Source organism: Bison bison, unplaced genomic scaffold (assembly GCF_000754665.1).
Source record: "Bison bison bison isolate TAMUID 2011002044 unplaced genomic scaffold, Bison_UMD1.0 scf7180017864111, whole genome shotgun sequence".
NCBI lineage: Eukaryota > Metazoa > Chordata > Mammalia > Artiodactyla > Bovidae > Bison > Bison bison.
In genome coordinates this window covers 566,342-581,071 of record NW_011494683.1, presented here as the reverse complement: position 1 = coordinate 581,071, position 14,730 = coordinate 566,342, and the positions used below count along the sequence as shown (strand labels likewise).

The following is a 14,730-nucleotide window of genomic DNA, read 5'->3' as shown; positions in this document are numbered from 1 at the left end:
ACTCCTGCAATACACGCTACAGGATATGTGGTCCCTGAGTTGTGATGACCCAGCATTATGATGCTGTAGAAGTATTTCATGGTCAATAGAAACTGCATTTTGAGTTTTGATCTTCTCTCAGACTAATGACATGTGGTACAATACTCTCTTGTGATACTGGGCAGAGGCAACTACAGTTCCCAGCAACCCATGCATCACTAGAGGAATCAACAATGCATAGACAACCATTCTGTATCCCTACAACCATTCTGCTTTCCACTTTCGGTATAACATTTGATAAATATTGAAATATTTGATATTTGATAAATATCTCATGAAAACATGAGACATTCAATTAAATGGCCTCCCTGGTGGCTCAGATGGTAAAGGACTGGCCTCCAATGAAGGAGATCCAGGTTCGATCCCTGGGTTGGGAAGATCCCCTGGCGAAGGGAATGGCTACCTATTCCAGTACTCTTGCCTGAGAAATCCCATGGACAGAGGAGCCTGGCAGGCTACAGTCCATAGGGTCGCAAAGAGTCAGATACTACTGAGCGACTAACACAGACACACATTCAATTAAATAGGCTCTGTGTTAATAGATTTTGCCTAATTGTACACTAATGTAAGTATTGTGAGCATGTTTAAAGTGGACTAGGCTAGGCTATGATGTTTGGAAGGTGAGGATCATTAAGTGCCTTTTCCACTTATGGTATTTTCAACTTACAATGGTTTCACTGGGACTTAACCCCACTGTAATACAAGGAAGGTGTGTATTAGTTTTAGTATTAATTTTGTGTTTCTTTTTTTAAAGATTTTTTTAAAAATGTGGACCATTTTTTAAATGTCTTTATTGAATTTGTTATAATACTGCTTCTATTTTATTTTCTTGTTTTTAAGCTATGAGGCATTTGGGAACCTTAGCTCCCTGACCAGGGACTGAACTTGCACCCATTGCATTGAAAGGCCCTCTTAACCACTGGACCACAAGAGAAATCCCTTGTGTTTCTTAGACAGAATTCTAAAGTGTGGGCTGCCCTAACCAAAGGAAGCATGCACTCCAGTTTAAGGAATAAAATAAAGTTAGCCTCCACAACCACTAAAGTCCTTCACGTGGACTCTGACTTCATGTTCACCCCCAATCTGTGGCCAGAATATTTCTGTGACTTAAGCCACTGACTGTAAACTGTATGAGGAAAGGAATTATGTTCAACCTCGTTATCACTGTTATTTCTGTCCCTTAGTTCAAATCCAGGAATATAAGGAGGGCTCAATATTTGTTGAATGTTTCAACCAATGAGTGACCAGGTATGGGGAGTGTGGGTTGAGGGAAGAATGAAATTGAATAATATTTTTGAAATTTTCAAAACTTTGGAAAACAGTCCTGCACTGTTTTCAGATTTCTTAAGCTTGGCATTACTGACATTTGGTGCCAGATATGTCTCTTTCTGAGAGGAAAAGGGGGCTGTTCTGAGCATTGTAGGATATTTAGCAGCATCTTTGGCCTCCACCCACTATGTGTCAGTAGCATGATCTACTCCTTCTAATTTGTGGAAACAAAAAATGCTTCTAGACACTGCCAAATGCCCACTGATGGCAAAATCATCCCACTGGGAACCACTGCTTTAGGCCAACAAAAAACATTTGTGACAGAAACAAAATCATTGGGAATTTTAAAATAAATTACAATTTTTTTTAAAAAATCCAAGAGTAGGTCTGGGACATGAGTGACATAAGATTCATACACAGCAATTATTTAAATAAACAATGAAATAAAGCCTGGTGGGGCCAGATGATCTGATTCACATTAGAGAAACTATAAGCCTGACAGTGAAAACAGTGGCTGACTTTATTTTTGGGGGCTCCAAAATCACTGCAGATGGTGATTGCAGCCATGAAATTAAAAGATGCTTACTCCTTGGAAGGAAAGTTATGACCAACCTAGACAGCATATTACAAAGTAGAGACATTACTTTGCCAACAAAGGTCCATCTAGTCAAGGCTATGGTTTTTCCAGTGGTCATGTATGGATGTGAGAGTTGGACTGTGAAGAAAGCTGAGTGCTGAAAAATTGATGCTTTTGAACTGTGGTGTTGGAGAAGACTCTTGAGAGTCCCTTGGACTGCAAGGAGATCCAACCAGTCCATCCTAAAGGAGATCAGCTCTGGGTGTTCACTGGAAGGACTGATGTTGAAGTTGAAACTCCAATATTTTGGCCACCTGATGCAAAGAGCTGACTCATTGGAAAAGACCCTGATGCTGGGAAAGATTGAAGGCGGGAGTAGAAGGGAACAACAAAGGATGAGATGGTTGGATGGCATCACCGACTCAATGGGCATGGGTTTGGGTGGACTCCGGGAGTTGGTGATGGACAGGGAGGCCTGGCGTGCTGTGCTTCGTGGGGTCACAAAGAGTCGGACAGGACTGAATGACTGAATTGAACTGAAGCTGATCTGCCAAAGGTGGGTAGCTGTTCTGTAGCCATAGTCCCTTTCTTGTCCTCATTAATTCAGTGATTCCCAGAATAGAATGTTTGGCAGGGATCATGACGCAGACCTGCTGTGACTTAAGGTGGAACTAAGTCCATATAGGGTGACAAATTTTTCCTGTATTGGTTTTTCTTGAAGATGGAGAAACTCTGACCAAGAAAATAGTTTGACCTGCTTCTAACAGGAAAGAGGAAATCTGGAAGAAAAGGTGAGGTCTCCCAAAGGTGGAGTCTCTGGAGGCCATGAGATCTTGCTCTGGCTGAGCACCAGATTCACTAAGGTCCATCTGGCCCTTTTAACCTTTTTTCAGTTCAGTCTCTCAGTCGTGTCCCGCTCTTTGCAACCCCATGGACTGCAGCATGCCAGGCCTCCCTGTCCATCACCAGCTCCAGGAGCCTACTCAAACTCAGGTCCATCATGTCGGTGATGCCATTCAACCATCTCATCCTCTGTCGTCCCCTTCTCCTCTTGCCCTCAATCTTTCCCGGCATCAGGGTCTTTTCAAATGAGTCAGCTCTTCACATCAGGTGGCCAAAGTATTGGCGTTTCAGCTTCAACATCAGTTCTTTCAATAAATATTCAGGACTGATTACCTTTAGGATGGACTGGTTGGATCTCCTTGCAGTCCAAGGGACTCTCAAGAGTCTTCTCCAACCTGTTTCTTATATAAAAAGAGCCCAGACAGTGAAACTTCTCTATATGATACTATTGCTGCTGTTTAGTTGCTAAGTCGTGTCCAATTCTTTGTGATTCCATGGACTGTAGCCTGGCAGGCTCCTGTGTTCATGGAATTCTCCAGGCAAGAATACTGGAGTGGGTTGCCATTTCCAGGGGATCTTTCCGACCCAGGGACTGAACCCACCTTTCCTGCATTGTACGTGGATCTTTACCACTGAGCCACCTAAGAAGCCCATATAATACTATACTCATGTCATTAAACATGTATCCAACCCATAGGACGCACACAACACTAAGTGACGTGAAAGTGTTACTAACTTACTCGTGTCTGACTCTTTGCAACCCCATGGACTCTAGCCCACCAGGCTCCTCTGTCCATGGAATTCTTGAGGCAAGAATACTGGAGTGGGTTGCCATTCCCATCTCCAGGGGATCTTCCTGACCCAGGGATTGAATCTGGGTATCCTGCACTGCAGACAGATTCTTTCAGTTCAGTTAAGTTGCTCAGTCGTGTCTGACTCTTTGCGACCCCATGAACTGCAGCATGCCAGGCCTGGCGTCTGGGCATCAGGGTCTTTTCCAATGAGTCAACTCTTTGCATCAGGTGGCCAAAGTATTGGAGTTTCACCTTTAGCATCATTCCTTCCAAAGAATACCCAGGGCTGATCTCCTTCAGAATGGACTGGTTGGATGTCCTTGCAGTCCAAGGGACTTTCAAGAGTCTTCTCCAACACCACACTTCAAAAGCATCAATTCTTCAGCACTCAGCACTCACCATCCAACTCTCACATCCATACATGACCACAGGAAAAACCACTGCCTTGATTAGACGGACCTTTGTTGGCAAAGTAATGTCTCTTAAATATGCTATCCAGGTTGGTCACAACTTTCCTTCCAAGGAGTAAGCGTCTTTTAATTTCATGGCTGCAATCACCATTTGCAGTGATTTTGGAGCCCCCCAAAATAAAGTCTGACACTGTTTTCACTGTTCCCCATCTATTTGCCATGAAGTGATGGGACCAGATGCCACGGTCTTTGTTTTCTGAATGTTGAGCTTTAAGCCAACTTTTTCACTCTCCACTTTCACTTTCATCAAGAGGCTTTTTAGTTCCTCTTCACTTTCTGCCATAAGGGTGGTATCATCTGCATATCTGAGGTTATTGATATTTCTCCCTGCAATCTTGATTCCAGCTTGTGTTTCTTCCAGTCCAGCGTTTCTCATGATGTACTCTGCATATAAGTTAAATAAGCAGGGTGACAATATACAGCCTTGACGTACTCCTTTTCCTATTTGGAACCAGTCTGTTGTTCCATGTCCAGTTCTAACTGTGGCTTCCTGATCTGCATATAGGTTTCTCAAGAGTCAGGTCGGGTGATCTGGTATTCCTATGTCTTTCAGAATTTTCCACAGTTTATTGTGATCCACACAGTCAAAGGCTTTGGCATAGTCAATAAAGCAGAAATAGATGTTTTTCTGGAACTCTCTTGCTTTTTCCATGATCCAGGGGATGTTGGCAATTTGATCTCTGGTTCCTCTGCCTTTTCTAAAACCAGCTTGAACATCTGGAAGTTCACAGTTCACGTATTGCTGAAGCCTGGCTTGGAGAATTTTGAGCATTACTTTACTAGCGTGTGAGATGAGTGCAATTGTGTGGTAGTTTGAGCATTCTTTGGCATTGCCTTTCTTTGGGATTGGAATGAAAACTGACCTTTTCCAGTCCTGTGGCCACTGCTGAGTTTTCCAAATTTGCTGGCATAGTGAGTGCAGCGCTTTTACAGCATCATCTTTCAGGATTTGAAATAGCTCAACTGGAATTCCATCACCTCCACTAGCTTTGTTCATAGTGATGTTTTCTAAGGCCCACTTGACTTCACATTCCAGGATGTCTGGCTCTAGGTCAGTGATCACACCATTGTGGGTGTGATCTGGGTCACACATCTGGGTCATGACGATCTTTTTCGTACAGTTCTTCTGTGTATTCTGCCATCTCTTCTTAATATCTTCTGCTTCTGTTAGGTCCATACCATTTCTGTCCTTTATTGAGCCCATCTTTGCATGAAATGTTCCCTTGGTATCTCTAATTTTCTTGAAGAGATCTCTAGTCTTTCCCATTCTGTTGTTTTCCTCTATTTCTTTGCATTGATTGCTGAGGAAGGCTTTATCTCTCCTTGCTATTCTTTGGAACTCTGCATTCAGATGCTTATATCTTTCCTTTTCTCCTTTGCTTTTCACTTCTCTTCTTTTCACAGCTATTTGTAAGGCCTCCCAGACAGCCATTTTGTTTTTTTGCATTTCTTTTCCATGGGGATGGTCTTGATCCCTGTCTCCTGTACAATGTCACGAACCTCCATCCATAGTTCATCAGGCACTCTATCAGATCTAGTCCCTTAAATTTATTTCTCACTTCCACTGTGTAGTCATAAGGGATTTGATTTAGGTCATACCTGAACGGTCTAGTGGTTTTCCCTACTTTCTTCGATTTAATTCTGAAATTTTACCCTAATGTAAACCAGGGTCCTTGGGTGGTAATGATGTGTCAGTGTAGGTTTCTCAATTGTAAAAAATGAGCATTTGGGTGGGGCATGTTGATAGTGGGGGAGGCAATGCTTGTGCAGGGGTTATATAGGAAAATCTCTGTGCTTTCTGTTGAATTTTGCTGTGAACTTCAAACTAACCTAAAAATTAAAATGTCTTTTAAAAAGAGGAGAGGAGGCACCTGATGCCAGCTACCTGAAAGCACTGGCTGACCATTATCAGTAAGAGGATAAGCACAAGATTCTTGGCCTGCTGCTCTGCACCAAGGTGCTTAATAAGAGTCAGCTTTGCTCTGTAGGCAATAATTTTGGATTTTAGTTTCCTTTCTGCTTTATTAAATCCTCCTCTGCTTGAAATACTTTTGGAGGGAGGCAGATTGTTCGGCCCTCTACCGCCGGAGGATGTAAGCCTCCACAGCACAGGCACTCTGCCACATGTAAGGTCTGTAAGGCACTCCGCCCTGTGTTTTCACACTGAGGGTCGGGACTCCCTGGGAGGGGTGCGTGAAGGGTCCAGTGGGATTGTGGTGACTCAGGCTGCTCTGACTTCAAAGTGCTGCTTTGTGGTGGTATCTGTGCATTCTGAGCTCCAGGAATGGAATGTGACAGTTTCCTCCACATCCTGAACCCACCTTAAGTATTCCCTGTCGCCCAGATTTTAAGATCTGCTGAGATGCCAAAAAGGAAATGAACTGTAGACTTGCACTTTGATGGAGGGGAGATGAAGGGCAGGAGGGATTATAAAAAGAAAAAGTTCGAGAAATACTCACCTTGCACATAATGAACACTCAATAAACATTAAATAGCAATAATAACTTAACGAGTAAATGAATAAATGTGGCCAGATATCCCTTAGTATGAGTCACAGACCACAGACTGAATGAAGCCTTCATCAAAGAAATGCTATACAGTATCACACTTCCTTGCATTTTTCAAGTGTATCCCAAATTTCTCATTCTACATACTTATTTTTTTTTGGCTGGCACCGAGTGGCATATGGGACCCTAGTTCCCCAAGCAGGGATTGAACCCACATCCCCTGCAGTGGAAGTATGGAGTCCTAATCACTGGAGTGACAGGGAAGTCCCTCTAGTTAGTGGTCATTTCTTTATGATTCACTGTAGTATTCATGCCTGGAAAATCCCATGGACCGAGGAGCCTGGTGGGCTACAATCCATGGGGTTGCAAAGAGTCGGACACGACTGAGCGACCTCTCTGTGTGTGTGTGTGTGTGTGTGTAGCAAACAATCAATCTGAATTCCTTTAACATTTATAATCTTTTTCAAGTAAAAAAGTTAACATTTAGCTCAACTCCTTCCAAATGCCACCAAGTCATCTTATATTAAGTGAAGCTACGATAATAAGAACCATAATTTCTTTAAAATCTATCAGGTGTGTCAGACACTCTAGTGCCTCACTTACAAGATTTATATTTAATCAGTACAGCATTTTTACAAGGTGGATATTACCATCCTTATTTACTGTATGAGGAAATTAACATTTAGAAGTGTGTAAGACCTGGGTTCAATCCCTGGGTTGCGAAGATCCCCCGGAGGAGGGTATGGCAACCCACTCCAGTACTCTTGCAGGGAGAATCCCATGGACAGAGGAGCCTGGCGGGCTGCAGTCCATGGGGTTGCAAAGAGTCGAACACGACTGAACAACTCAGCATGCACACAAGGACAGCAGAGGGTAAGATGGTCAGATAGCATCACTGACTTGAATGTGAGCAAACTCTGGGAGATACTGAAGGACAGGGGAGCCTGGCATGCTACCGTCTATGGGGTTGCAAAGAGTCAGATACAACTTAGCGACTGAACAACAGCAGAGACAAAGGTTTATTATTTGTCTGAAGTGTTCAGTTTGAAGTCTTAATCATGATCCTAGCCCACCAGTGTTTATCTAATAAGAACCCTCCAAAATGTTAAGGTGATTTTTCTCTGTGAATTTGTCCTTTGTCTTATCTAATCTGCCTTCTCAATGTGCTTCACACATGAATAGAAGAAAGAGGAGAAAATCCTGGGTGACAACGAACCAGTGTGATTTTAGAGGCATAGTGTTGGCTGAGACTCTGTTCCCTGCCTGGAAACTCCCTTTTCCCCACTTTGTGAATCCCTGCTCTGCGGTAAGGCAGGAGAGAGAAGAGGCTTGTATTCTCACCTGCCTGGATCATGGAGGCCATGGGCAAACACTTCTGGGGGCTGGTTGGTGCTGTTGAAGTGCGGGTTGCTCCTAGGTATGGAGTACGGCGCGTGGCACATGTCAGTATCCACGTCCAGCCGGAGCACAGAACCTGTGAAGTCGCTGAGGGATCAGAGGACCACGTAAGGGCTTTCTGTTCTTGTTACATATTTCACCTACACTAAAGGCAGGGCGGTTGCTCTATGGCTAAAAAAATAAATAAATAAAAACCACCTCCCCTCATTTGACAAAAAACTATTAACATTCCAAATTCCACGTTGTGGGAAATGAAACCAGAGACTGTTTTGTTTCGGACCAGCACTGAGACACACACAGCTCGACGGTGACGGAAGGCTGTGGCATCGGTGGGGTACATCCTCTGAAATGTTTTTTTCCAATCCACGCGTTTAACATCCCCTGAGAAGTTCCACTGAGTGACATCAGTCCATTAGGCAGTGTGGAAGGTGGCTGCTGCACAACCCCCATGGGAGGAACTGGTGTGAGGACATCTCAGAAGAGCGACTTCCAGAAATACTGCATCAGCAGATTTATTGAATTCCTCTTCATGTTACAAATGCAGATACTGATAATAACAGTTAAAGAATTTAACCAAAGTGATCTAATTCAGTTTTTAATTCACTTAAAGCACTTTAGCATCAAGGGGCACCTGTTTCTCCGTTTTGTTTTTTACCTTAATCCATCCATTTCTTCCATATCATCCAGTGTGATCATCCCGTCACCGAGGATGATGTACAGAAAGCCGTCAGGACCGAAGAGCAGCTGTCCCCCTAGGTGCTTTCTGTGGAGTTCGGCGACTTCAAGAAATACTCTGGCTGTTCGTAGATCAACTTGATGGGGGTTTTTCCTACGTGGTGGGGAAGAAACAAATCATGACTGTGAAATTTGTCAGGTGAACCCACAGAAAATAAATAGGATACAAACAGGGAAGCACACACGTGGCATGTAAATAAGCAAACATGCTGAAGGTGAAGCTAATAAAAATTACAGAAAAATTACGTTAGTTTCTAGGTTTCCCAAGTGGCATTTAAGAGGAAAGAGAATTGTAGAAAATGCCAAAACTACCATTTTCCGCAATTTTCCTTAAAGACACAATCGGGATGTTCAGCCAGATGGAGACTGAGGTTTAACAACTGCCACCTGATGGTAAATTATTTGTAACTTCTAAACAAAAAATTACAAAGACACAGTGAGAAAAATAATATCAACCATCTTTTAATGATACCTGGATACTGTGTATTCCACAACTCTAAGAATATGATCATGAGGCCCCATAGCCCACCGTTCTTGGTTGGTGGTATAAGACACGTATAGCTTTCCATTTTTCTTGTAATTGGGATGGAATGCAAGGCTTAGCAGTCCTCTTTCATCTCCTCCCTGCAGTCAAATGAAAAACACAAAGAATTGTGAAGTTAATTATGTTCTTTATTGTGTTTCAACTGGAACCCCCAAAAGAGTCCCTTTCTTCTTCCTGGATAATCTTTGTCCAAATTCTTTTCTTTCCTTCCTTGCCTACTGCACACACAAAAAGATGATAAAATATTTCACTTTGCAGAACTCTTTAAGGGCTAGAAACAAGACAGTTGTCTTGTGTGGTTATCTACGCACAAGACCCTCACACCACTTTTGTCGAGTGATTTGTGTTTGTAATCTGGGGAAGCTAGGAGGACAAGTTTAAGTGCTGTGAAGAATTCTTTGCTGGGTTACTAGGTTGCTTGTAGTTCACAGAAGACAAATAAAAAGGTTCATAATCAGCAGTCACTTCTAATCCAAGTCTCCCAAACCTAAAACACAGTGCGGGCTGCCAACTCCCACTGTCTTGGCAATCTATTTAGAAAACAGTTAAATTGCTTGTGTAATATGTAAACCTTTGTTTTACCCTGGAGGCATCTACATCAGTTGTCACAACCATGGTGGTCTGTTCGTCATAGCTAGGTAATAAGCAGCCTTGGCCTAGAAATGAGCTATTTTTACATAGATCCTTTCGCTGCCTTGAGTTTTTTCTTTATAGAAAGATGGAGAAATGAGAGGAGAGCTAAAAGCCAGAGCTGGGGTGGGGGTGGGAAAAATCCTAGAGAGGAAAGGGGACACTAGGAAATAAAAGAAAAATCCCAAACAACTTTCTTTTGTTATTATATGTATGTCAAGAATTGTATACATTAGGCATGCCAAATGCTGTAACAATTAAAACATCATCGTGTGCTTAAATAGAAAGGCATTTTATCTTTATTTTCTGCTAATTCAGCTTGATGAAACTCAATATGGTCTTAGCATTTGTTTTATCCCACAAGTAGTCTAGGAATTTCTATAATGAAATCAAAGTATCTAAAATTATCGAGATCAGATACTTCAAGTTCACATCCTGGTAAGCCAGTGAGCAATTCGTCTGTAGTCTGCCGAGTTATGTACAATGGCGAAAAATGTGACCGAACCTGCCCTTAGGACATCACCTTATCCCTGCTATTTCATTAAACAGCACATCTCTTAGGGTGAAAAGCTGTAAGTTACTCCTTAGACGTGTCAGAGAAGCAAAACCAGTCTCTAATACTGCTATTTCTTCACTGGGTTATACTCCATCATTCTGCCTTTGTTCCCCAGAATAGCTTGTGTTACTAGAAATGTCTGATACTGTTTGTATGCTACATGGATTTGTGAATTTCAAGTTCTAGGCATAAAAGTTTACTTTTAATAAACATTGTTTATTTCCTGGATTAGAGAAAAACTGCTTTCATATGTATGCCATCCAAAGCCGAAATGTCCAAACTTTAAGTGCGTGTAAGTAACAAAGTGGGTGCAAATATCCCAGAACTACCAAGTTATTATTCAAATGTCCCAAAAGCCAGCCTCTTCATCTGCATATTACAATATGATTAATTTTAATTTTAACAATGAGAACTATCTCACTGAAGGGTAAGTCTTTATGACTTTATGAATGAGCCTGTTTTTTGGATTATCTCACTATGATGATTTTCATATTGACTCATCTTTCTTCTTACATCTTAATTAAACAGATAGCTCTTGCCTTTCTTATGAGACATTGAAAACAGGGATGTGTAGCTAGTATTTGATTATAGAAAAACCACTGCACATCTAAACCTCCCTGATGGCTGAAGAAGGAGGCTTAGGGGTGGGATTTATTTTGTAATTAATTCCTCTTCCAGACACATCCCCCTCTAAAGCTGTGAATGCAGGTTAAGTACTGCTGCCCACTTCACAAATGTTTGTGTTCCACTAGAAGAAGGTTTTGTTGAAAGTAGTTCTTTTGTAGTCTTTAATCAAATCATCTGAAAGACAATTTGAACTGGCTAGCAACATGGTTTAAAACTGTGCTGGTTGCTTTTTGGGAATTAGGTGTAGAATTCATGCACTGTAGAGATACAGAAGGAAAAAGAGATTTAAATAAATCCACAAGTGATAGAAGACAGTTGTTTACCTTAGAGATGGATGTATCTCACGAATGAATTTGGAGTTGGGGGGCACCACTGACTTTTATTAAAGGGCCAAACATGGAGAAAGAATGAGACATCTGAATGACAAGTAAATAAATCAAGAAAGTCATTTCAGAAATGTCCTGAATTTTTCAGGTTATAGGATTTACATTTGTTTAGGTGGTGCTAGTGGTAAAGAACTCTCCCGCCAATGCAGGAAACATAAGAGACGCAGGTTTGATCCCTGGGTCGGGAAGATCCCTGGACGAGGGCATGGCAACCCATTCCAGTATTCTTGCCGGGAGAATGCCATGGGCAGAAGAGCCTGGTGGGCTACAGTCCATAGGGTCGCACAGAGTCAGACAAGACTGAAGCAACTTAGCACACACACAATAATTACACATGATTTCACTTTTCTAAAGTCAATTTCCAGGTGCAAAGTAGTGTTCTGGGTGGTTTAGAAATAGGACTAATGACTCAATCATTTCAGGGAAATACTCACTTTCATAATTATAGTGATGAAAAAAATTAATATACTATGTACACATCCTAGGGTGTCTCTCAAAACTAGCTTTTAAAATTATATCATATAACACAATTCCGAGATTGGGAAGGAAGGCTATTTGACTCCTGTTAGGATTTTAAAGTATTGGTAGGCTCACATTTAGCTTGAATTAGCCTGCAGAGGTATGCTGTCCATTTAAAGCATGTTACAAATCATAAGAATGGAGAAGTATGTCGATTGGACACTGAAGTTTTAACTTTGGGCCAGGGTCAGAGGCTATAATGCCAGAACCACCACCAGATTTTTGAGGCTTCCAGACCTTCTGTGGTTGCTTCCACCAGTCTTCATCAGCGCACTGCCGCCTGAGAGCCCGAGTGTTGGCCCCTGGCGCCAGGATCGAAAAAATGGCCCAGCTCTCGCAGGCTCATCAAAAAGCCCTTATGTTAATGTTCCCGTCTTTTTACTCTTTCCCTTTCTTTCCCTTCATTATGTGTAGTTTTATGGAATGAAAACCAAGCACTCCTCCCAGAAATATCAAATTATTGCACTGTTTCTGCTGAGCATCTGGAGGGAATGAACCTCTAGTGATTAATTAGTTCAACAAAGTTGCCTTAAAAGGGAGACAAACACAGTCCTAGATGGCAAACGGAAGCTCCGCGGTGCAGGGAGCCACACCTTTCCAAATGACACTGACTTCTAACATCATACTTGTGAAACTGTTAACCTGATGTCCCAAATGTTTATCCTGAGTGATGTGAGAAAGAGTTAATGTGTCCAAACATTCACATTATACTTTGTACTTTATTACTAATACCAAATGCTCTGTGTGTGTGTCACTGCCTGAACCAAACAGGCAAAAATTAGTTTACAACAACACTTAAGAGTTTCCTCTATTTGGATAATGCTGTTTTTTTCCCTCCAAGTTCACTGACTGAAGCTTCGACAGAATATCATTATAGGCTCCCATGAGCCCCTTTCTTCCCTGTGCCCAGGCCTCTCAATACCACATCAACTTCTGGACAGCCTCTCACCAAGCACCAAGGGCCCCTCAAAATCAGGTACTTGCATGATTTGAAAATAATGTCCCTATACACTTTGAAACCCTGAGATCAACCCATGTTTCAGGGTACATCATAAAACCCTCCTTAGGAACTTATGGTAAGTAGTTAACTACCATTATAATCATCGTCCAGCTCTCAGGAACAATTTCACAGGTCAGCAGAAAAGAGACAAAGCCCATAAGCAAAGGGTATTGGTGACTTTCATGTAAGTACAAGATGAGATCTAGTCCTACAGTTTTGAGATAAACTCTTCCCTGGTGAACACATCAAAGTTCTAACCAAATGACTACAAATATTCTTCTTTGAAGAAAATGAAGCAGCTGTTGAAAAAGACAGGGAATCATGAGATGATTCTAACAGGAAGTATGTTTTACTTTTTTAATAGAAATTGTTGGGCATGGCCTTTCATGCTGATATTTTAAAGAAAACATTCCAATGTTTTCATATTTCAATGTGGCGAAAGTTAATTTTTTTCTGATTTCTGCCTACTTTAAAACTGGCCTTAATATTTTCTATTTGGCAATTGACTTGTGTATTTTAGGAAACAGGGCTGGGCTGCACTGAGTTGGAAGCGTCACTTCTCACTTTTGCATAGTTTGCTTAGTGACCCTTCAGCAAGGTCAGTGATCCATAGAACAGCCCTACGGTACAGAGAAACCAAGGAAATGTAAAGTAATACGGCACTCCCTGTCACTGTCTCGTCAGACAAAAGCGCGTTTAACACTCACCCAGCAAATATTTAGTGAATATCTACTGCGTGTTAGGCATTATACTTGGCACCAGGGGTAAGATAATCAACAAGAACCAATTCCTGTCTTCCAGGTGCTTATCCAAGGAAGCAGGTAACAAAGTTTTCAGTTGTAATTTCCCCTATAAATTCTTTATGATGCTAATTTGAGATGCAGGGCAGTTAATGCTACACTATTAGAAATATGCATGGCCCCAAACCAAGCATTAAAGAGAGTAAATAGCTATTCTGGGTAACTTCTGACATGAAGTTTAATTAGCATATCTTCACTGAAGTTTCTCCACTCTAAAACATGGTAAAAAAAAAAAGAAAAAACCTTGGTTTTATGACAGATAAATTACATGAAGATTAGGCAGAGTGTCTGCAAATAGTAAAACCATCTTCTAAATTTATCTTACATCTGTTACCCAGAAAAACACATATGAATGAAGACCTCTGGTAAAACTTTTGTTCTCTTAGTAATGAAGGAGTTTCTAGGAATTAACATAAGAACAGACTGGTGGCACTTAAAATTCTAAAATATAAACTTTTATTAAAAGGCAAGTCACACATTTCCTTTATTCATTGTCATTAATGTCTATGTTTTAATGGCACATTATCAGGAAAGGAACAAGAGAACTTGGAGACCAATGTGAGCCCCTCCCCGTGCAAGCCTGTGCTTCTTAGATTGGAACCTTTTGCTATTCAGAAATGACAAACAGGTTTATTTGAGAACTGTTCATTCAAATACAATACCAGGTTTCTATTACTGCTGTAAAAAGCCATCATAAACTTAGTGGCTCAAAACAATACAAATGTATTATCTTAAAATTAGTAAGTCAGAATCCAACACAGGTCTCACCGGGCTAAAGAATTGTGTTTTCAGAACCATGGTCCTTTCTAGAAGCTCTTAGAGGAGAAGTCATTTCCTGTTCCAACTTCAAGCCCCCTGGCATTCCTTGGATGATGCTGCCTTCCTTCCATCTTCAAAGTCGATAATAGCAGGGTTGAATTCTCATATCTCACCACTCTGACCTCCTCTGCTGTCCTCTCTACTTTTAAGAATTTGTGATGACACTGAACCCACCCAGATAATTCAGTATAATCTTAATTCCATTGCAACCTCAATT

At 41.5% G+C, this 14,730-nt stretch overlaps 1 protein-coding gene across 1 annotated transcript in view; it reads right to left on the bottom strand.

The window, feature by feature from the left end:
• HHIP (hedgehog interacting protein) overlaps positions 1-14,730 on the bottom strand; it is a 115,614-nt gene that overhangs the window by 39,208 nt on the left and 61,676 nt on the right. Inside the window, exons 5-7 of the mRNA XM_010839119.1 lie at positions 9,105-9,256; positions 8,553-8,726; positions 7,841-7,984 (exon numbers count right to left, since the gene is read on the bottom strand). Coding sequence (XP_010837421.1) covers positions 7,841-7,984; positions 8,553-8,726; positions 9,105-9,256 — 470 coding nt within the window. The remainder of the gene's footprint in view (positions 1-7,840; positions 7,985-8,552; positions 8,727-9,104; positions 9,257-14,730) is intronic.